Here is a 24183-nt window from a genome sequence, read left to right as displayed (position 1 = left end):
TGAACTCATCTTCACTGTTGAAAAGGATCTGCTTACATTAGGAGCTCTGTTTATTGGATTGAGGTGATGATTGAATTAATTCTGGAATGGTAGCTGCAGCTGGCACCCATTACATAATAATTCACCAGAGTAAATAATCAACCACAGAAGCAGTGAGAATAATACTCACTCTAGTCAATGAATAAGCTTCAGATTTTCAAAGGAGCTTTTTTCTGATCTAAGTGATAATATCATGAGGATTTGTGAGGGTTCTTGGATCACTGCTTATTTACTTAATTAATAACTTATAATTGACAAACCATTTCCTTTTGAGAGCAGTTTTCCAGTCAGCACCATTTTCATGCCGAATTGCCAATTACATCACAACGATCAGAAGAAGCCACAAATCACAGTCGTCTTAAATACTTAGTGTTGAGTGTTTGTATTTTTTCCTGAAAACGTTGAAATATTTTGAAGCTATCACTCTATGGAGTCAAAAATCACTACCTAAAAAAGACCCATTAAAAGTGGGTCTGGAACAGACCGAAAGACAGAAAATGCTCCAAGTTAGCCAGGGCCTGAAAGATAAAGATAGGTTAATGTGTGGAGGGGTGGGGACTTCAGATCCTAATGATCGAATACGCTGTCTCCCCACAAAATGTTTGCTTTTTGTTCTCTTTCAGGTTCTGATTAGCCTGCTGTATATTTGTATCCCTATCTGTTTCGATTTCAGTTTTCTGCTGGTCTGTGGCACAGATCTCCAGGTCAGAGTCTTCTGTTTCCGTGTTCCCCGATACATGATTGTCTGTCCATTAAAGCGAATAGACAGAAAATCAGGCACAGGAGCACACACAGCCCAACCACTGTCTTTGGCACCAGTGAACTTGCAGTTATGGAATAAAGCTGCAATTAAAAGTAACAAACATTTAGCCTGATAAAAGTCTAGGTTACCCATCGCTCAGCTACACCTTCTCCCTCTTAGTTATTACATTGGGCCAAAAACGTATTAATAGGAAACTTAACAATGCTGTTGTTTGATTACCATTTGTCTATGTCTATCTATTGCATTGGGCAAAGCCCTCTTCCACAACAGTTAGTCTATATATGCCTCAAATATAAGAGTTTATGGCAGGTTCAGATGGGTTTTTCATATCTAATTACCTTCAAAAGTTGAATTAGAAAAACATGATCTCCACCATGCGTAACAGAGTCTGTTTGTAGTTTCCAAACCTTTGAGGTAAAAGGGAACATAAAGAGAAGTTACCCCTGAAACAATTACAGATTGGAACTCAACAGGTGATGCATTACACAACGCCTGGGTTTTAAAGGCGTATTGTCTCTCTTTGCTTTCCTTCCACAATGATTGCTTAAATGTGGAACTAAAGGAGCCAAAGACTTGTTTGGTACTGGCATTTATGCTTCATGTGGTTTATTTTCAATAGTTTATCTTTTCAATGACTCATAGTGGAACTTCCTATCAGGTAGAGCTAAAAAAAAATCTTTAAAAACTGGATCAACTAAAGGGTTGTTTCCTGAAAATAGTAACACTTTATGAGATCAGTACAGCAGAACAGATGCAGCCTTCATGGATTTTGTTGTCAATTCACTGGTATATTTTTAGTAAACCAATCAGCATGATTTTCTCCCACTTCCTGAAGTAAGCAGATTTCCATTGTTTACAGGAGAGAGAAGGTGACAGGTGTGTCATAAGGGGATTTTCTTCAAAGGGTTGAGCCACATTATTTCATGTGGGATTGCTCTTTGTATCGGTTAGAAGCTCTTAGAACACAGCCCGCATAAGCCACTAAAAGGGAGACTGTCTCTTTAACATTTGTGCAACAAAGAGGGAACAAACATGGCCGACCATTCCCTAAATGTGTGCAGAATTCTATACAATTTTCAGCAATAGGGATTATAATTCTCTTCACCAATCACTTTTTTTAAAAAAAGGGAACATTTAATCCACAGAGTGAATCACTCAACAACGGTTCATTTAGGAGGTTAGAATTAGTCTGACAGAATGATGCCACAAACTGTCTTGTATAAGAAAACAATCTTCTTCAAAGTCAAGTCTTTTTTTTTCCCTTTCTTTTTTCTTCTTCAGAAGTTCCAGCTAACAAGCAGTCTCAGCTGAGCTGAGTAATGCACTGCATTAAAAAAAAATCCCGGGTTTTTACAAAACTCTCCAGGAAACAAAGTAACAACAAAATGTTAGACCTGATTCTGCTTTGCAAAGTTGAAAGCAGACGGAGGTACTGGGAGTGTATGGCTTGTATGATGCTCATTTTTCTTCTTTCTCCAATCTATGCACGCACACATACATGCACACACGCACGCACGCACGCACGCACACACACACACACACACACACACACACTCTGAAATAAATTCCATGCCGTTTGACCCACGGTTGAAACCTGCTCTCATCAAGGTCTAGTTCCCATGTGTCCATTCTAGCTTCCTTGATTCTTTGAGGCCCAGAGCTCACCTCTAAACCTCCATTGTTTTGCGGCCTAGTTCTCTCGTGTGCAAATTCAGCCTGGTCGACCCACTGCTGCCTAGAAGTCATGCGTTGAAATTCCAGCCCACTTGATGCCCTAAGGGTTCCACTTTGGTAAATCCAGTATTACTGATCCTCAGAAGACTTAGTTCTTATGCCTCCACAAACCGTGCTGTTTAATTATTGTGTATCCAAAAACCATTTTGCTGATCAGTTAAGGGATCACTGCGAATGATTCCAGGACCAGGTATGAGCCTCAAGGTATTGATAACAAATTTCCAGATCCAGTCCATCTTGCATCATTTGAAAAGTTCATTAGGTTAGTTAGTTTTTTTTTAACAGAATGGTTTCTCAATCTCTGTTAGTGTGGTGCAAATCCAGGGCTATATATTAATTCATACATTTAGTTTTTAACAGAGACTGGGCACTCCATCTGCGTTGAGGATTCTGCCTATTGTAGGGTCGTAGGTTCCTGCCAGGTAGTACAGATCCTGACTGTCATGGTACTTCTTGGTTTTTATCATTTGTTCATACTGCTCCAGACTGACCACCTGACACTTATGGGAGATAGTCTGTACATCGTTTTCATCTTCATGACAAGATTGGTACAATGCTTTCTGGAACAGCAAGGGAAATTCTTATTAGAACATGAGCTTAGTGCTGAGGTGTACATTCCAGTAAACTATAATATGAATGGTCCTTAAAGAATCAAATACTAGACCTCACCAGGACGTGACATGTGTCTACACACACACAAAAAAAGTTAAATTTAAAACCAGAATGTTATGTTTGGAAGATGACCACATATTGTAGCTTTAACATTCAGTTAGAGCTCCCAGGCCAACAAAGTCAATGGAAGAAAGGCAGAAATGTGTCCTCGTGTAATTATAGAACTGCAATTAACTGGAAAATCAGAATATCGTATTCAGGTGTAAACATGTAGCCACTTGTACCTGCATTAGTGCTTTGTGCGTGACTAAGAAAACAAATGCACAAAAATGATGGATTCAAGACTTTAACCCTGGGTTTATACTATAGGAAACCGAGTGTCACATTAGAAACACGGTCTGACTGTTATTAAGTCTCACCTTGCCATCATTGCATTTTTTGCCCAATTTTGTTTCCTCAGGATGATAAAACCATTTCACTTTAACCACCATGTTGCTTCCCCATGATTCCCACATGCTTTCAATCCGGCCAATGTACGGAAGATTTGGGCGTCCAACGGAGAGGAACACAGCACAATCGCCAACGCAGATTGTCTCCTTCCCTCTCACAATGGCTTTGTAGTAAAGTTTTTTTGCTTTTCCTTTCATCCCTCGTCTCTGTGGAAAAAAAAAATCAGGCTTGGTTATGAAATAAGAACAGGAAACGCTGGAAACACTCAGCAGTCGGGCAGCATCTGTGGAACGAGAAAGGTCAATGACTTTGCTAATCTTATTCAAGTGCTGCAGGACTACAGTATCACCTTCCCTTTGTTTTTCATTTTCGCCCCCTTGGGATAATTTGCATTTTTATAACTGAGAGAAAAGTGGATGATAGTTAATTGCCTTCCTGCTTCACACGATGCTACTTTGTCTATCCCACTGACTTCAATTGGAAAGGCAATGGGATGAGATGTAAATTGGGCTGCTGATTCACTGCCACCTGTTTCATTCTGCTTGGTAATAAAAGCTCCAATTACCCAGCTTGATTCCTAAGGCTCCCTCATTCATACCTTCGTCACCTCCTAGACTTGACTATCCAAATACACTCCAGGCTGGTCTCCCGCATTCTACCCTCCATAAACTTGACGTCATCGAAAACTGCCTGTGTCTTAACTCACACCAAGTCCTATCACCCCTGTATTCACTGACCTATATTGGCCCCTGGTCAAGCAGCATCCTAATTTTAAAATTCTCATCCAGCCCCTAGGGAGGGAGATGAGGGAAAAGTGTGACTATACGGTTCAGTCAATTTTAATATGTTTGACTATTGGCCCATCTAAGAATGACATTATTGATAAAACTGTTCCTGTTCGGTTGCCCTCCTGGATGGAGGGAACAAGAAGATTGACTTGAAAGGTCTTGCTCCTTGCATCCCTTTACACATCACTGCCTGGGGAGGGGTGGGATTAGTAGCAGCATTATAAATGTTGCTGAAGCCTACCTGAGTTGGCTTCCCAGACCATTTCCAGAGCTGTCGTGCTGGAAGAAAGGAGGAGATTTTGGGGCGATTTTCTACAGATGGTAATCTCTGTCTCTTTGACAGCTCCTTGGCCTTTTGAAGTCGGAATTCTTCCTGTCTCTTTAATTTGATCTTATTAGCAGGCATCACTGACTTGACTGAAAAGGAGGGCGATGACATTTTTGGCTCTGTCTGTCGCGGATCTGAGGGGGTCAGCATTGCAGGCACAGGGTGCGTCATACAAGTTTGAAGCAAGACCGCTGAGTCATCATCAGAGCTGTATGATGAGTCATCATTGTCTGATGAACACAAGCTGGAAGTGGAGGTAGAACCAGATGTTGAAGATGATGAAGATGCAGAAGATGAAGAAGAGACAGACAGCCTAGACATAAATCTCGAAGTGACACTCTGTTGCAAGTTTCTATTTTCATCCTCGTCATCAGAGTACGAACTATGGCTGTCACTGTCACAATCCATGCCAAACTCTGATTGACCAGTGTACTCATTCATTGCTAAGCTCATAGGAAGGTTTTGAAGTTGAGCGTGCTTTCCTTTTAGAAGTTCTATCCTTCCATTTCGCTCTTTGCATAGCTGGGAGTAGCCAGCAGCAACTTTCCCTCCAAATTCCTTCTCGCCCATCAGCAAGGCTTTTCCGTTTTTTGTTTTCGGAGATGTCACACCTTCGTGATCTAATTTCACGAGGTATTCTGTCCCTGCTTTTCTCTTCCCACCTTTTGGAACTGACATGTCCATTTTTTCCACCCTTCTGTACTTTAGGGCCTTAGAGTTTGGCGCGAGACTTGAACTGCTTCCAAAGGCTGCAAAGGTGTTGGCGATGCTGCTGAAGGAGTCGACTTCGAAACCACCACTGAATACAGGGGGAGGAAGGCCTTGCACTGGAAGGAACCGATCTTTACCCTTTATCCTCTTTGCACTTCCGTTTAACTGAAACAGGTTTCCTAAAGCAGCGGTGCTCTTATTGGAGTTCCTTTTCTTTGTCTGGACGATTCCTGGCCAATTTATCAGTGCATCGGTCTTTTTACTGAGCATATGTCCTGCTTTCAACAACGTTGATACCTCAGAGTTTAAAACTCCTTTTCCTTTTCCAGAAAGAAAGCAAAGAATTATTCTTGTATAATTTCGATTGAGAATCAGATCATTTTACTGCAAGGTGATCAATCATCCCTCTGCACAAATTAGATAGATACATTACCTGTTCTTTAAAAAGTATCACCGCACATTCATGATCCTTTACACTATTAATCCTGTAATTATTTATAGATCTTATGTTTCCTGATAAATAGGCCTTGCTACAGTCTGCAAGCCCCATTTTCCACTGAGCTGCTGTAATCACTTAGATAAAAATATGAAAAATAATATTGTGAGGCATTTAATATTTTAAAATGTTAATTTGAAAACTTGTTAAGAGGCTAGTAACTGGTTCACTAGTTTTTAGGCTGGAAATGCACAATCATCCCCTTAACACTTGATATAGGTTAGGCTTAAGGCAAATGGTTTTCCAACCAGCAGCTGTTCGTGCTAAAATAAATGGCCCATAATGGCGACCCAGCCGCAAATTGTCTATGGGGTCTAGGAAGCCCTACGCGTTCCTGTTCACACCATGGAGAATATATCACACCCATGTTAGTCGATATACCCTGATGAGCACAAAAGACCCTCATACTTCTCCGCTCTCAGCTGCTGAAGGACTATGGTCTGAGTCTCGGGCCAGAGTACATGGGTGGTTTCAGTCCTAAGGTGTGAGTAAAACATAAACGGGATACAGGAATACCCCATTTTAAGTAACCGATACCCTCCTGGAAACCACTACTTAAGTCAAAACCACTTATATTGAAGCAATAGGGAAGTCCTGTTACAACTGTACAGGGTGTTGGTGAGGCCACACCTGGAGTACTGTGTACAGTTTTGGTTCCCGTATTTAAGAAAGTATATACTGGCATTGGAGGCAGTTTAAAAGAGATTCACTAGGCTGATTCCTGGGATGAAGGGGCGACTTATCAAGAAAGGCTAAACAGGTTAGGCATTTCTCCATTAGAGTTTAGAAGAATGAGGGGTGATCTTATTCAAAAGTACAAGATTCTGAGGGGGCTTGACAGGGTAGATGTTAAGAAGATGTTTCCACTAGTGGGGGAATCTCGAACTAGGGGACATAGTTACAGAATAAGGGGACACTCATTTAACACTGAGATGCGAAGGAATTTCTTCTCTCAGAGGGTAGTGAATGTCTGGAATTCTCTACCTCAGAGAGTTGTGGAGATTAGATTACTGCAAGTATTTAAAGAGGAGGTGGATAGATTTTTGAAATAGTGGGGAGTTGAGGGCTATGAGGAGCTGGCACAAAAGAGGAGTTGAGGCCTGGGGCAGATCAGCCATGATCTTATTGAATAGTGGGGCAGGCTTGAGCGGCCGAATGGCTTATTCCTGCTCCTATTTCTTATGTTCTAAGTTAAATGTATGTAATATCAGGAGATGCATTCCCAACTCAAGATTGTTGGCATTAATACATTAAGATAAACATGAAATAAACAAAACACAATGTGAATAAATCTATGTACCTGGTGATGTAGCAAAGAACCAAACAGGACAGATTTTGTTTTTTCTGATTGCTCTAAAATAAAGCTACAAAATGTATCCCCAATATATAGTCGGCAAATTTTTGCGAGATCAATTTCTCCTATGCTGACTCATGTTAGTTTGTTTTAACCCTTAAAATGACCAGCTTGCCTGTGCTAATTATCCTCCTGGTTGCAGCCAAAACCTAAGCCAACAGCAGGTACCAAGGTGGGGGTGGGGAGACTAAAACCTAAGCCAGAAGTTCTAGAGATTGGGGGGAACAGCCCTTTCATTGATCATCCCAGCCAGTAACTATGCAGACAATTACAAAAAACTTTTGCACCTAGTTCACAACTATTTTATAATGGGGTGCTATCTGAAATGAATAAATGGGTAGTAATTTTTTAACTACTTAATAACAAAATTATTCTATTCGGAACTACTTAAAACAAGGCACAGCTGCATTTGTTGTGCGAAAGCAATAGTGAAGTGGTGATTTACCTGCTTGTGATACAATTTGGCCCTTACACATAGCCATGTGTAAACATGTATGAATAGCGTATTGCTAAGAACTGATGTTCTTCTCATTATAATCCAAATATTAGAAGTGAGAACATGTCCAATTTGACAAATTGTTCTTTCTACGGTAAAACTACACATAACCAATTGTAGATGGGGCTGATTAGGAAGCTAGAGACATAGGGGTCAACTCTTCAGGGGGCAACTAGGTAGGTGGGCAGTTAAAATTGTCAAAGTTATTTTTGCTCCCTGGACTTGCTGGTTTGGAATTTCCACTGCTCTCCTGAGCAGGCAGCCAGGCCACCCTACCAAATAGCTGGCGGGGTCCTTATAGACCTCTGCATGCCTGATTTTTGGTGAAGGCATCAGGACCCAACTGAAAGGTGGGTGGGCGACAGGGGTCCGGGCGGGGGTGGGGGGTGGTGGTGGTGGTGGAGGAGTTGGGGTTGATGGTGATATGGTGATTAAGTGGGAAGAAGCCGTAAGTTTGTTGTCAGGCTATCCTGATGGATAACAGGACCGGGGTTAGAAAGGCCCCCAAAATTTAAGTTTAAAAAAAAAATTACTTTTCTTGTTAGGGCCTTGAGCAGCAAGATCATTTTTCTCAGCCTCAACAGAAATGATTCTCCTGCTGGCTGCAGGATGGCCTGGCACCAATCCCACCACTCATCTACTGTTGGCAGGTGGGCTGTTCTATGGACCACCCAACTCTCTGTTGCTTCCCAGCACCTTCCCACCCAGACTCGTCAAGCGGAGGAGGTAAAATACTCCAGGCTTTATTTCTGGAGCAGTGGGATGAGTTTGTAACTGGCACTGCTGCCAAATGGCACAGATCAGGTCAAAATCAGGGCCTATTAGCCTCGTTCGGGCCCTAAGAAGGCAGCCGTGTGAATTTGTAACATTAAGACTATATATTGCATTGTGAGTCACTGAATAGCTGGCAGTGCAGCATGAGTTTGTTCTGGAAAGAAAGCGAAGAAACTGGTTTGTTTGTATTGCAAATAAACCAGATTTGTGAGCTTTCATTTTTACTCTGTACGCAACTTGGTAAAAAAAACATTAATGGAGGCACATCCTGGAGCAGGGTAGGACTCGCCTGCTTTACATGAATCACAATGGGAGGGAAGTACTAAACAACTATCATGGGATTTCCACATTGTGTGACTATGCACATACTGAGCACAGCTGTGATTTGCAACTATCTGTTTTTTTGTGATGTCATTGTAAAGGAGTTGCTATTCTATTGTCCACCATCATTTATGGAAGGCTATTGCTAGCTCATGTCAATTGATGGACAACAGCAGAAACTATTTTTCATTCATAATAGCACATCGGCCAACTGAATGCCACATTTAATACTATAAGGCCCCTTTAACCGTTCAATTATATTTGTTTGCCTACATGGAAACTGAAAGTGCATTTAATACTGAGCCATCCTTTCATCTGCTTTTTCCAGGCACTACTGCTACTGCCTGTTTGTTGCTCTCAGCCAGCTTGGCCTGTAGTAGTGAGTGTAGGAGTGGCTATTCCCTTTTGTTGCATACTCAAGCCAACTTCCTCTTACAACCTTGACTTAATTTACATTTATTGCAGTTGTTTGACTGCTGAAATAGCCTTGCTGTATACACAGAGTCAGAGTGAAGCTTTGCAGAGCCGTCTGTATAAACTGAACATTATCTGCTGTGCTGGCCAAAGCAATGAAGTGAATCATGCACACAGCCAGAAGAAGATTTGTTACTTCCTTCCCCACAATGATTTTGTCAGGTCTGTTGTCTGATTTGATTCCACTCCATTGTAGAAACCCCAACGCAATTCCAGCTCTTTGTTTACACTTTACTAGTTCCGCTGTGAACTGACTTGTTGCTGGCCCAGTAATAACTTTACAAAATTCAAGAAACGGCCAAGTTCGCGTGTTGCTGACTGCATATTTAAACGCTGCCTCTCTCTCTTTAGAAAAAAATGGTTTCACTGTGGACGTACTTACTAATCTGCTTTTGGTCTGCTAATAGTTATAACAGAATCACAGCAAATATTATAGATTGTGAATTACTGCATGTCATAATGTTGTCACCTCCTTAATTGGCAGAAGAACTCAAATGGTAATGAGTGCGGTTGGACTTTTAAAAAGAATCCAACTTTTTTGAACAAACTTATGTAACTAATAGAGGGCTTGGGTTACAGTTTAGCTACTATTAAGCTTTTCTCTTTCAGAGGACTGGGTGGTGCAGTAGATTAGACGCAGGTGTTTTACCTTAGGCAGCCGAGTTCAAATCCTGGCTAGAATGATGAGATGAAAATCTCTTCTGACTGATTGTTGTAAGAGCCCTACGTGAAACTCTGGGGTAGTTTCAGTCCTCTTAGAGGTGATTGGCCTGCAGCACATTTCTGTTCCTAATTTGGCAATCTCACTCAGATGCGGGGAATGGAAATCTGTTGAGGTTCAAGGTGAGGCAAAGGAAGCTTTACTCTGCATCAGAGCGGGATATTCTTGACTTAGGAATGCTTCATTTTGACAAGTTGGTGCCGTAAATGGGAAAACGCCACATGATAACGCTCCTAACCTGGCTTAGTGCAGGAAATACCACACTCGTGTAAAAGTTGACCCTGTTATTTTTGGGTGAGTTTTTTTTCCCCCCAAACGCCTTGTGTAAAAGTCGATCCTAGCTTTTCAGGGATCAAAGCACAAAAATTTCAGAAGCAAAATATAATCCTGGAGATGTTAATGATTCGATTTCAGTGTAAATGTATAAACGCTAATGAAAATGAGCGCCGGTCAGTAAATGCCGAAAACATTTCTACAACTAAATTTTGTTTTTATTCATTCGAATTATTAAGGTGATCAGATTATGAATGATAATTAATATGAATTCTTTAGCATTGTTAGCTTTTACTTTCTTCCATTGCAATGGTATTTTTTGTGCCTAAGTCAAACACACATGTCAACCCCTCGAAAACATTACCTGTTTAAAAGCTGACCCCATGATTTTTAGCTTAAAAAATTGGTCTCAAAAATTCAACTGTTACATGAGTATATACGGTAATGGAATTTTCTCTTTCAAATGCCTTTAAACACCAATATTACCATTTGATGCCCTGTGCACAGAACCATTATCTACTAGAATTGTTGAAATAGAGAATCTCTTGACATGCCTTTCTTAAGGATATAATTTCCTAGAAAAAGTAAACTCATCAATCGGTTGTCAACAAGCTTTAGAACTGGTCCACAAATTCTGCAATTTGTAACGCGGTCTTAAAACCTATGTCGCAGCAAGTCAATGGCCAGAATCTCTTGTGAAGAAGAGACTGTTTGTTTGCTTGCTGCAATGAATTAAGAAATTACGCTGATGATCCAAGTTCCTAACAGCCTATGGTATAAGGAAACTACACAAACAAGGAGGAGGGAGTGAAAATATAGTGCTGTCGCACGAGTCTAACAATGAGATAAACGCTGAGCAAAGATAAACCCACCAGCTTTCCCTTTTACTGAAGCCTTTTTGCCAGGGTTTTTGCTCAATTCTGACGCATTTTTTCCATCCAGTGTATGGTTCTGGCTGCTTTCTGCACCTTCTCGCTTTTCACTGGGCAATCTCCTAACTCGAAGTCTCCCATTGGATACCAGCAATGCAGGGGAAGGTTCTGTACCTGTAAAAAAAAGATGTCTGTTGAAATGTGCTAGTTGCCTTTTTTAAATTTTGCTTTCGATGCTTCTGCAGTTCTATTGCCTACCCCTGGAAGCCTGAATTTAAGATCATTGGAATTTAAAGGAATGTAGTTTTATTTTTCAATCTAAAAGGAACAAGCCGGCTGTGTACATGTTCTATCTTCTAAGTAAACCTAATGTCTGATATATTCCTTTAGAAACTAGCCCAACAGCTCTTGGAAACCTAAACTAGCTCAGGATCCAAACTAACAAGCACCTTTTGGAAACTCAGTACCCGAAGCCAACCTAGTACCCAAACTAACCCAGCACGCCTCCGAAATCCAGTGCTGAAACCAATCCAACAGCCCAATCTAATCCAACATCCAAACTAACCTTGGAAACCCAGTGCCCAAACTAACTCAGCACCTCAAACCAACCTAGAATGCTAATTCAACTCTAGATTGACAAAACTTCAGAGAATGACACATAACCACGAATAATGTATACAGATTAACAGCTCCCAGATTCAGCTGCTGATCTATGCTGTCAGAGTGCCAGCAGAAAATGGCCTCAGGTTTCCTCGGGCCTGACGGGGAAATCAGACATGTTTCCTGTGCCTCATCACATCTACTGTGGCCCGTTGGGAAAAAAATAAGCACGAGGATAGCACTGGGTTTTGTAATAATGCAGTTCAAGGTCAATTAGCCTGTTGATAAGCATGGCTTAGGTTCCTACATGGCGACTGACTATACGAGTGAATTATCTGTGGACGCCCAGCATCCATGAAACCCTACTCTAGCAAGGAATTAGTGCTTTAGCGAGGGAAGGGAGATGGGGATAGAGAAAACTAGAAAAGAAATTCCGATTCGGATCATTAAAGAGGATTAATTTTACAACTTTATTACCTAATGTGCATTATCGTCATATTTTAATATCAGTGCTGTACTCATCAGTATATTAAACAATGCACTAAGCAAACATGATTTGAACAGCTCATAAGTGCATGATACATTTTTATATTCTCTAAATAATGGATTTTTTTTACAATATTTCAACAAGCAAAAATAATTAAGTCACTGGGGAGTGGGAAACAGGTGATCTTTTACTCGGTTGAATGAGGCATAAAACACACACACACACAAACACAACACACACACAGGCACAACACACACAGACACACAAACACATACAGACACACACACAGACACACACACACAGGCGCACACACACACAGGCACACACACACACACATACACACAAACACAACACACACACAGGCACACACACACAAACACACACACACACAAACACAACACACACACAAACACAACACACACAAACGCACACAGACAAACACACACACACAGACACACACAGACACGCACACACCCTTTAGCAGTCATGAATTATGGCTCTTCATACATGTGAATGAGTCTCCCATTTGCTTCTTGCAGGTAAGTTACCGTCTGCATCTGCATCTGGGGATGGTATTTCTTCACATTGGCTCTTTAAAATTCAGGGGGTGTCTTTCAAAGTATATGGTAAAGGCTAACATGATGGTTAAAAGATTTTTTTAAAAATCACTGTCCCTGAGCCACATAGCTTGATTAGGTCCCAGATTCAATTTGGGATCTGTTCTGAGTCACTGGCCTCAGCCTGGATGGTGGTAGTTGTACTAGAATTAATGCTGCCCTCTAAGTTAGAGCATACAAACATAGGAATTAGGAGCAGGAGTAAGGCCACTCAGCCCTTCAAGCTTGCTCCACCATCCAATAAGATCATGGCTGATCTGATTATAACCTCAACCCCACATTCCCGCCTACCCCTAATAGCCTTTCACCCCCTTGTTAATCAAGAATCTATCTAGCTCTGCCTTAAAGATATTCAAAGGCTGCATTTTGAGGAAGAGAGTTTCAAAGACTCACAACCCTCAGAAAAACCTTCTCTTTATCTCTGTTTTAAATGATCGACCATTGATTTTTGAACAGTGACAAGCTGATCAAGGTTCCTGTTCCTAACCACTATCCTGTGCTCCCTGCTGGAACTGCAAAGGTTTGCATTCAGGGTGATCCTCCCCCATGCTCCAATAGTCTGTGAACAACCGCTGTTGTAGGTTGCACATAAATACTGATTACTGGGAAAGGGATCAGAGTGTAGCTACCACCTATCGAGAGGGAAGTCGGCACTGTCAAGAGAGAGGAGAGAAAACTAGAGAGAAAAAGAAAAAACTTGTATAAAGAGCCTGTGCAGTAATATTTCTTGGTTGTGTTGATTCCATCTTTCAGTATAAAATAACATTTTTGTGAAGCAGCTAAATAATACTTTGTTGGTCTTTGGCTAGATTTCAGAAACACATAGGGCTGGATTTTATAGGGTGCCATGTTCCTTGGCTCCCCACCGCTCCCCTAGACGAAAAGGTTGGTTGGGAGCCCGCCCACAAATAAAACAGCTGCCCTGCAGCCACTTAGCGCTGGGCAGGGCATTAATTGGCTCAAGGCGTGACTTCCACCCCCAGACTCAGGCGCCAGGTTCCAGCAGTGGCCACTACTGTGACTACAGCCAGTCCCTGAAGAAGAGGAGGTTATGGAGGCCAGACTGAAGTGAAGACCGGTGTTTGCGGCCCCTGACTGGCCCCAGAGTGGTGGGGATGAGGGGGTGGGGGCCTGGGTTTGAGAGGCCATGCAGAGGGCTGGGGGTGGTAATGAGCTCAGAGGCGGTGCCTCCAATTGGCACAAGGAACCTCCAAAGGATGTTCCCCCTACTTGACTGACACCAGCTCGCCCAGTGTAATAATTATGGTTTTATTTAGTGTGTAATGTACCTTTAAGAATAATGCTTGTTAGGAAAGATCACATGATCTGTAGAAACCAATAGGAGAGTAGCATGGGCTACCTCAGCAGACAGTGCAGAGATAGAGTTGGAGTTGAAAGCACGCATTTAGTTGCTGCTGAGTATATCGTAAATAAACTTAATGTTTCCACTTAAGAAGTGTCTGCAGATCAACTCTATCATTAATAGCACAACTCGGCCATCCTTACAACAAACTGGTGATGAGGATAAAACAGGATTGAACAGAGCAATCAAGTTAAAAAGAAATGAGCACTGTATCTAGCCCAGCGATTGTAAGTAGAAAGCTCCGTTAGAATTGAAGAAGTTATCCCCTCTCAAAACACCACAATTTGGGAGAATTGATCCTTTTGAACCAGCCGCAAATGATTGGTCCCAATACATAGAACGCCCCACGTTCTTTTTTCTAAGCGATCGAGATTACGGGGGAAGAGAGGAGGTGAGCGATCCTCTTAAGTATATGTGGGAGCAAAATCTACGGTTTGATTTGAAGTTTAACGGCACCCAGTGCCCCAGATTCAAAAATATTTCGATGAATTGGTGGACCTCATGAAAGGTCATTTTCAACCAAAGCCCTCAGTCACAGTGCAGAGGTTCAGGATTACATCAAGAAATAGAGATCCAGGTGAGACAATTGCATGCTATGTGGCAAATTTGATGCAGCTAATGGAATATTGTGAGCTTGGTATGACTCAAAATGACATGCTCAGTGATTGTTTAGTGTGTGGTGTGAAAGAGGACACTATTCAGAAAAGATTATTGTCCAAAGTGAATGTGGATTTCAAGAAGACACTAGAGATAGCGCTGGCCATGGAAACTACAGTAAGAGATTCAAAAGCAATACAGGGTGTGCAAAATGGCGCCATCCTCCACATTGGGCGGGAAACCCCAGCCAAAAAGGGTGTGAAAATGCAAGACCCCGCCGGGAAGCAGGAAACGGCCCCCGCTAGCCGAAGAATATAGAAAAATAACTTAGCGGCAAAATCGAAGAAGAATTTTAACAGATGTGGAAAGACAAAGTCTTTTAGCGATCGGCAGTTTAAAAAAATCGAATGCTCATAATGTCACAGAAATGGAAATATAATGAGGTAGTGCAAGGAAAGATTCAAGCAGGCTTGTAAACAAAAGAAGAAGCCCAGGTAGAAGAGCCTGAAACAACAATTTCAGACATTTACTCGTTTAATGTGAAAGTTGGAAAGACAGAACCAATATTCGTCGCAATGCAAGTAAATGGCAAACCTGTTAGAATGGAAGTGGACACGGGAGCTTCCACTACAGTAATTGGAAAACATACCTTCAGATATCTGAATAATAGTGAACATCAATTAAGCTCAAAACATATACTGATGAAGACATTCGAGTAAAAGGCATTAACAGAGTAACTATCCATTGTGGAAGCCAATCAGCAAAGCTACCCTTGATGGTGGTAGCAGGTGAGGGGCCAAGCCTCCTGGGGCAAAATTGGTTAAAGGGAATTAAATTAAAATGGGCTGAAATTTTTCAGTTGAGAGCAAGTGGGCTACCAGAGCTACTTCGAAAGTACGCCACCACCTTCAAGGACAAACTTGGGAAAATCCAGGGGCTGCAGCCAAAGATTCATGTGGGTCCAGAAGCAAACCCTCGCTTCAGGAAGGCGAGGCTGGTACCATGTGCCCTGTGAGAATAGGTCGACACAGAACTAGACAGATTAGAGAAACTGGGTGTTAAACGACCTGTGCAGTTCTCAGAATGGGCAACACCTAGTCCCTGACCTTAAACTCAACCGATACGTCCGAATTTGTGGAGGCTACAAATTGACGGTTAATAAAGTAGCTAAGATAGACAGACACCCCATTGCAAAAATCAAATACCAGTATGGCAAGCTGGCAGGAGGGGCCACCTACACAAAGCTTGACATGTGTCATGCTTATCAACAGCTAAAGTTGGATAATGCCTCCTGGGAATTTGTCACAATTAATACCCACAAAGGGTTGTACCAATATACACGATTGCCATTGTGTATATTGGTATATTGCCCATTGAGAAATTTCACCAGTACATACACAGACGCCATTTTACAATTGTTTCAGACCACAAACCATTGCTAGGATTGTTTAATGAGGATGAGGCTATACCACCAACAGCCTCAGCAAGAATACAATGATGGGCTTTAATTCTGGCAGCATACGAATACACTTTCGTACATAGACCTGGCAATCAAATCGCAAACGCTGATGCCCTTAGTCCTTTGCCTTTACAAGAAAATGGTGAGCACATCCCCGTTCCACAGGAACTTGTTTTACTGTTAAATTTCTTAGATTCCTGGCCGGTATGTACTCAACAGATCAGAGACTGGACAAGTCGGAACCCAGTCCTATCTCAAACATGAGAACAAGTGCTGCATGGTTGGTCACAGGAGCCCGTATCTGATGAAATGAAACCGCACTTCAACAGAAGACATGAAATAACCAGTCAGGTTGGCATCTTATTGTGGGGAGCACGAGTGATGGTTCCTCCAAAGGGAAGGGAGCCACTTTTAATTGAGCTACACAGAGCCCATCCAGGAATTTCCCAAATGAAGACCATAGCACGCAGCTATCTATGGTGGCCTGGGATGGATGGTGAAATGGAGAGTTTAGTAAAGCACTGTGTGCAATGTCAGCAACTGCAAAAGTTGCCAGTGACAGTTCCGTTATGCCCTTGGGAGTGGCCAGGTAGACCCTGGGTGGGGTTACACATTGACTATGTAGGGCCTTTCCTGGGAACAATGTTTTTGCTCATTATTGATGCCCATTCAAAATGGTTGGACGTATATGAGGTGAAGTCACCAACATCGGCTGCTGCAATTGAGAAACTACGTCAAGATTTTGCCATTCATGGACTACCAGAAGTAGTTGTTTCCAAGTGCTGAGTTTCAACAGTTTATCAGCCTCAACAGTATCACTCATGTAAAAACTGCACTGGATTGCCTTTCCTCAAATGGACTGGCCGAAAGGGTGGTTCAAATGTTCAAGGCAGGCATGACAAAGCCAACTGGCAATTTCTTAGCAACCAAACTGGCACGCTTTCTTTTTCATTACAGGACTACCCCTCACATAACAACAGGTGTCACACCTGCGAGGTCATTGTTGGAAACGGTGTCTCAGGATGAGATTGAACTTAATAATGCCGAATTTAGAGGGGAAGGTGGAAAGGAGTCAGGGAAGCCAGAAAACTAGACATAGTCATGAGAGGAAACTTACCGTGGGAGAACCAGTCTACGTGAAAAACATCGGGGAAGGACCAAAGTGGTTACCGAGTGAAATAAGCAGTGACTGGACCTCTATCTTACCACATGGAGGTGGAGACTGGATCATATGGAAACATGTGGACCATTTAAAAGAGAGAGACAAATCGCCAAGATTTGTTTGCACCAGTGACCATGACTGGGTCTGCGCTTCCTGTTGAGGACACTCAACCCAGGACTGACATGTCTAATGTTCCTGTAAGAGTTGAGGACACAGAACTGCAAGTGCCCACTGAAGCACCCGATGTTCAGGCAACTCCAGAAAAGAATCTGAAGTTGTGGAGCTGAGACGTTCCACACATGCCAGGAAACCACCTGAAAGACTGAACTTGTAAATTCCTTACCCGGTGTAAATATGATATGTATAGCCGAGTTAAAGAAGGAGGAACGTAGTAATTATGATTTTATTTAGTGTGTGATATATCTTTAAGAATAATACTTGTTAGGAAAGATCACATGATCTGTAGAAGCCGATAGCAGAGTAGCGCGGGCTACCTCATCAACTCTATTAACAGCAAAACTCGGCCACCCTTACAACACCCACCAAAAGCTGCTGGGCTACCCGCTTGGAGTGGGCCTCCCCCGCCATGGGTAAAAGAGCAGTGGGGCAGGATGAGGCACTTAAGTGGCCATTAATTGAGTGGCCACTTAAGGGCCTCAAAAGACCCAAGGGCGAGTTGGCTGCCTGACGCCTCCACCACCCCCTGTAAAATGGGAGGCAGGTTGGGGGTGGGCTGGCCCCATACTGCATTTTACAAGCTCACTCGCCTTCAAACACACCAGCGGGGTAGCGTAAAACCCAGCCAATAAATTCAGAATTGCCAAAAAAATTTCTTCAGTGTTAGATATTTGAGAGATTCCAGAAGTTCATAAACATCTTTGTGCGCAAACACTCTGTGACCAGAGTGCAGTCTTGTTCCCCAGGATTACTCACACTGGATTTTATAATCCGGAGGGAGGAGACGGATATTTGACAGAGAAATTCGTCCCACGTCACCATCGTCAAACTCCACCGTGACACAATCGTCTTCATTCTTCTCTTCTTCCTCCTCACTGGTACTGCCTGCTGGAGAAAACACAAGCACAGGAGAGGCTCTGGTTACAGGGAGGATACAGTTAACAAGAGATGATCGCTTTCAGCATTTGTTGTTTTTGCTAAGTTAAAACTATGCGCAGCGTTTAAGTCAAACAGTGACATTCACCACCATTATGCCATCAACTCAAATATTCATCTTACATGTGCAACCACTTTTTAAAATGAGTCATGACACAATCATTGTAAATTCCAGCATAAGAATCCTTTAACTGTGTACATACTCAAATCCAGGCTCCTACAATGTGTACAATGTTAAGACAAACAAGTTATTCATAGCAAAAAAAAATTAAACTAATCTTTACTTAGTCAGGGAGAAAGTGGTGTAAGTAAAGAACTGCTGATACACCATCAACAGTTTTCTTGTAACATAATCTTTAATTTAAGAGCATATAAATATTTATAATTCCAAGTTGCAAGGTGGTGTTATAATACCAAAACTGCATTGATCCTCGGCACTACCTGGAGATGAGGGAGATGTCCTCTGTATGTTCCAAAGACTTGTTATACTGTTTCTAAAAAAAAACTTTCCAATTTCATTCCCTCCCTCCCAGTTACTGAAATGGTGCAGTAAGGAGCAGATTTTTCTTGTTTTTTTTTAAACAGATTCCCTTTCTATCTACATCCATAGATCTCTCTCATACATCTGCCACAATGGTTTAATAACACAATCTAGCTTGTCATAGCAAGATTTGGCTGTTCTTGGACATTCCCTCGGTCACTATTTATCCCTCAACCAACATCACTAAAAAACAGATTATCTGGCCATTATCACATTGCTGTTTGTGGGACCTTGCTGTGTGCAAATTGGCTGGTGCGTTTCCTGAATTCCAACAGTGACTAAAATTCAGAAGTACTTAATTGGCTGTGAAACGCTCTGGGACATTCTGAGGTCATGCAAAGCAGTATTTAAATATAAGCCTTTCTTTCTTCCCCAAAATCCCACTACGTAAGATGGTTGATTCAGCATCATGAATGATGTATTTCACAAAACAGAAATATATATTAAGTTGGGAATGCTAAATTTAGTGGCAGGCTGGTATTGTGCTCATTTACAAGTGATGATGGTAATTCCTTTAGCTCAACTGGAATGAAAGCATTTTTTTAAAGAGTAATTAAGTATTCAGTCAGTGCAGATATGACACCTTTTGACTGTAGACACCAGTCGCTATTGATTGGTGATACATTTTACAAAATCCCTAAATACAGCTGGATCGATCTCTTGTTGGGCATAGGTCACATGACTCTAATTATATGCAGATCTAATTATAAGTGACATTTTCAAGTTATTGCACGCAAAATAAATCCATTGACTATAGATTTGAGTTTATTTTTAACCTGTTGCAGTTATGGTGCAGACATCAGCTAAGAATCCACTTTGATCAATTCTGTGTTTTTTTTTACAGTGGAGTCAGTTAATGCCTGTTGCAATCCTTTCCTGTGCTAAATTACCTTTGTCAAACTGAAAATTACTCAAGGACTATCCTGTATAAAAAGCACGGTCTAAGCTAGGAATATTCAACCTCACTTTTAACTTTAACTTGTAAAAAACATCAATGTCAATCTGAAACTTGTGGTCAAATAATTAATAAAATGAGCATCATGATTCTAATAACTACTAGTCCAGAATTCGCTTGATTGAATAATACTAATGGCCAGATTTTAGGCATTTTTTTTTAGCAAGCTAATCTGACCGTTATTGTTGATGAGTGCCAGAGGATATGTGCCCAGTTACACCAGCACTTGAGCATCTGCCTCTCAAGCAGATGGTTACACACTTGAACCTCAGTTACAACCTTTTGACAAGAGTGTATCCACTTCAGCTGCTCTTCTTTAAAGCACAAGATGAAGTGATATATTTCGGTGGGACACATCTCAAATGAGAGGAGAAAAATGAACATATTGGGATGGACACTCCTCCATAGGGGCAGCTCCTTCATAAAGACAGGAAGGAAGGAAAGAAGGGAAGGGACAAAGGAAAGGAAGGAAGGAAGGAAGACAGGAGCGAAGGAAAGCAGGAGGGAAGGAAAGCAGGAGGGAAGGAAGACAGGAGGGAAGGAAAGCAGGAGGGAAGGAAAGCAGGAGGGAAGGAAAGCAGGAGGGAAGGAAGACAGGAGGGAAGGAAGACAGGAGGGAAGGAAGGCTTGCATATATGTAAAGCCTTTCATAACCACCATGACCAAAGCACTTTACAGCCTTACTTTTGAAGTGCAGTCACTATTGTAAAAAGTGGCTAATTTACACAGTGCAATCTGCCACAAACAGTAATGTTTATTTTTGTGATGCTGACTGAGCGATAATTATTGGCCAGGACACCAGGGATAACTCTCCTTTTCTTTGAAATATTGCCATAGGACCTTTCACATCCACCTGAAAGAGCAGAGGGGTCCTCGGTTTAACATCTCATCCTAAAGACAGCCAGCACCTCTGACAGTGCAGCACTCCCTCATTACTGCACTAGAGCGTCAGCCTAAATGTTTGTGCTCAGGTCTGCAGTGGGATTGCACTTCTTGCCTTACTAGCAATGGCCTGAGTGTAGCTCCCGGAAGTGGGCCTTCAGCAAGCAACTACAATGACCGTCGAGTCTGCGATGCACTCCTGCCAGCCTTGGTTCCACAGAAAGTTTTGAAAGACCTGGCTTTTAGTTGGCAGCCTCTGAAGGAGCGAATCTTCCACTCATCACTGCCAAAGTTCTGTGAGGAAACCTGAAACAGGCATTAGGCTGCTCATTAGGGGACTCCTGTTTCAGGTGGTTGCCAGGGATGTCTGAAAAATGACAACACAATCTCAGCTCTGGTGAAAGGTCCTGACCCTCATCATTGCTGTGGGGCTTGGATGTGGTCATCATGCATCTGGACTTACAGGTAATGCTGTTGGTAAGCTTTATCTTTTATTGAACATTAGGCTAACTACATACAACCCAGACTCAGCGCGAGGCTCTACATGGAACTCTCTCTTTTCATGCTCTTGCCATGTGATCTTATGTCACTGATGATGATGTAGGCTATATATTTACATATTTAACATTAACTCTTTATCCGACAATGACCTGAAACATTAACTCGGTTTCTCTCTCCACAGATGCTGCCAGACGCGCTGAGTATTTCCAGCATTTTCTGTTTATATTTCAATTTCAGGTTAGACTTTTTTCAGGTGTCCTTGGGCCGCAGAATGTTGCTCCGCAACATTAAATCTTGTTGTGCCCATCGCGCATTCGTAAAACAGGTGCCACAAGGTCCAACTGCTACCCCATTATCTTTGCCCGAGGCATATTAATCCTCCTAATGGCCAATTGTGGCAGTCATGGAGGTACCTGTGACCTTTTCCATCTGCTCTACAGAAGGCTTTGCATCTTTCCTATCAAGAATAAAAAAGAAAACGTTGATTGAGAGTGAGTCTTTCTCAAAAAGAAAACCCCCAAAAAATCGAAAGGGACTAGAAATACCTGCCTGCCTGAACTACTACTTTTATTTCAGCCAAAAGTCCTGAGTCAGAAGGAGTTAATTGCACAACTTCCCACTAGGCTTTGATAAACGACATCTGGATCTTGCACTCCCTAGTCACATTCGACCTTGGAGCTCGTCAGTGACTGATATGACCAGTCTGTTCTCATCTCAAACATTCATACTAGCGGCATTTCTCTCCACTTCACTCCAATATTATCAACATCCATCACGCCTCTCTCAATGTGAGTAGCAGCATCATTTACACAGCTTGCAATATTCAGCATGCACCACAAATCCATCACCTTAATGGAGTACTAATTCAAATTTAAATGTTTGTGCAGCGGCTATGGAAGTGGCCTTCGGTAGATAATTATATGATATTGTTTTTTCTGCTGACAATTGTAGCAAAGCCATATAACTGACCCATGGCTCCCTTATCTCTTGGTGAAATATTCCAGTTAACCGGCTGTGGGTTTTTCTCCACCCCCCCACCCCCCGCCCCACTTTTACTCCTCAAATGTTGCTTGATTTCATGTCACACTAATCCTCCCAGCACAGCAGGAGAGTGGTTTGTGAGCAAGGGCATGCACTGATCTGCAGTTTTCAGGGAAAAGTGGACAATATCACAGAATACATTCTCCAAAACAGCTGTAAAAAAAAAAAATACATATATAACAAATAGGAATGTAGGAGCAGGAGTACGTCATCCAAGCCTCGCACTGTTCTACCATTCTATTCAAATCACGGCTGATCTATGCCTTAAATTCACTTACCCCCATTTGTTCCATATTACCCTGTTCCCAAACAAAAATCCAGCAATCGCAGTCTTGAAAATCTCAATCGATTCAACATCTTTGGGGGAAGAGTGTTCCAGTTTTTCCACTATCCTTTTTTCTGAGAAAGTATTTCCTCATCTCGCTCCTAAACTGTTGGGCTTTAATTTTAAGGCTATGCCTTGTTCTGGATTTCTCCACCATAGGTAATAGTCTCGTTCTATCTATTGAATCTCTTAAGCATTTTAATCACCTCAGTTAGGTCACCCATCAAGTTTCTAAACTCAAGAGAATGCAAACCAAGCTGCCCTCATAATCTAACCCATTAATAATAATTTAGGCCACAGTTTCATGCTGATGAACCCACGCTGTACTCTGGGGCCAATGTATCCTTCTTGGCAATGAGATGCCCGAATCTAAACAAAATACTCCAGATGAAGTCTGAACAAGGCTCTGTACAACTAAACGTTCACTTCTCTTTTGTATTCCAATTAATTTGAGGCAATAGGTCAACATTCCATTAGCTTTCTTGATTACTTTTTGTGCTTGTTCTCTAACTTTTCATGATTGGTGCAGATGGATATCCTAATTCTTATGCTCGTCCTCAGTTCCTGGTCTCTCCTCAATAAGAAAATATTCCAGTTTGTCTTTCTCAGGTCCAAAGTTGATAACCTTGCACTTCCCCACACTGAACTCCATCTGCCACAGTTTTGTTCACTTGCTCAGCACATCCATCCCTCTGTAACTTCTCGCTCTGATCCCGCAACCAACGGATCAGATCAAACGTCTGCAGTCCTGCCAAGTCCAGTTGTGAATGGTGGTGGGCAATTAAACAATGAACTGGAGGAGGAGGCTCCATGAATATCCCTGTCCTCAACGATGGGGGAGCCCAGGACATCAGTGCAAAAGATAAGGCTGGAAGCATTTGCAGCCATCTTCAGCAAAAAGTACTGAGTGGATGATCCATCTCAGCCTCCTCCTCCGGAGGTCCCCAGCATCACAGATGCCAGTCTTCAGTCAATTCGATTTACTCCATGTGATATCAAGAAATGGCTGAAGGCACTGGATACTGCAAAGGCTATGGGCTCTGACATCATTCCAGCAATAGTCCTGAAGACTTGTGCTCTATCTAGAATTAGTCATGCCCCTAGCCAAGCTATTCCAATACAGCTACAACACTGGCATCTACCTAGCAATGTGGAAAATTGCCCAGGCATGTCCGATCCTCAAAAAGCAGGACAAATCCAACTGGCCAATTGCCGCCCCATCAATCATCAGTAAAGCGATGGACGGTGTCATCGACAGGCTGTCAAACAGCATCTACGCAGCAATAACCTGCTCATTGACGCTCAGTTTGGGCTCTGCTGGGGCCATTCAGTTC

General features: G+C 42.1%; 1 protein-coding gene across 1 annotated transcript in view; it reads right to left on the bottom strand.

The window, feature by feature from the left end:
- Positions 1–2080: 2080 nt before the first annotated feature.
- Positions 2081–24183, bottom strand: part of bahcc1b (BAH domain and coiled-coil containing 1b) — a 247453-nt gene continuing 225350 nt past the window's right edge. The window contains exons 25-29 of the mRNA XM_078571020.1: positions 18425–18553; positions 11207–11380; positions 4628–5745; positions 3568–3804; positions 2081–3096 (exon numbers count right to left, since the gene is read on the bottom strand). Coding sequence (XP_078427146.1) covers positions 2890–3096; positions 3568–3804; positions 4628–5745; positions 11207–11380; positions 18425–18553 — 1865 coding nt within the window. The 3' untranslated portion in view covers positions 2081–2889. The remainder of the gene's footprint in view (positions 3097–3567; positions 3805–4627; positions 5746–11206; positions 11381–18424; positions 18554–24183) is intronic.

Source organism: Cetorhinus maximus, chromosome 24, assembly GCF_964194155.1.
Source record: "Cetorhinus maximus chromosome 24, sCetMax3.hap1.1, whole genome shotgun sequence".
Classification (NCBI taxonomy): Eukaryota; Metazoa; Chordata; class Chondrichthyes; order Lamniformes; family Cetorhinidae; genus Cetorhinus; species Cetorhinus maximus.
This window is presented reverse-complemented; position numbering and strand designations above follow the sequence as displayed.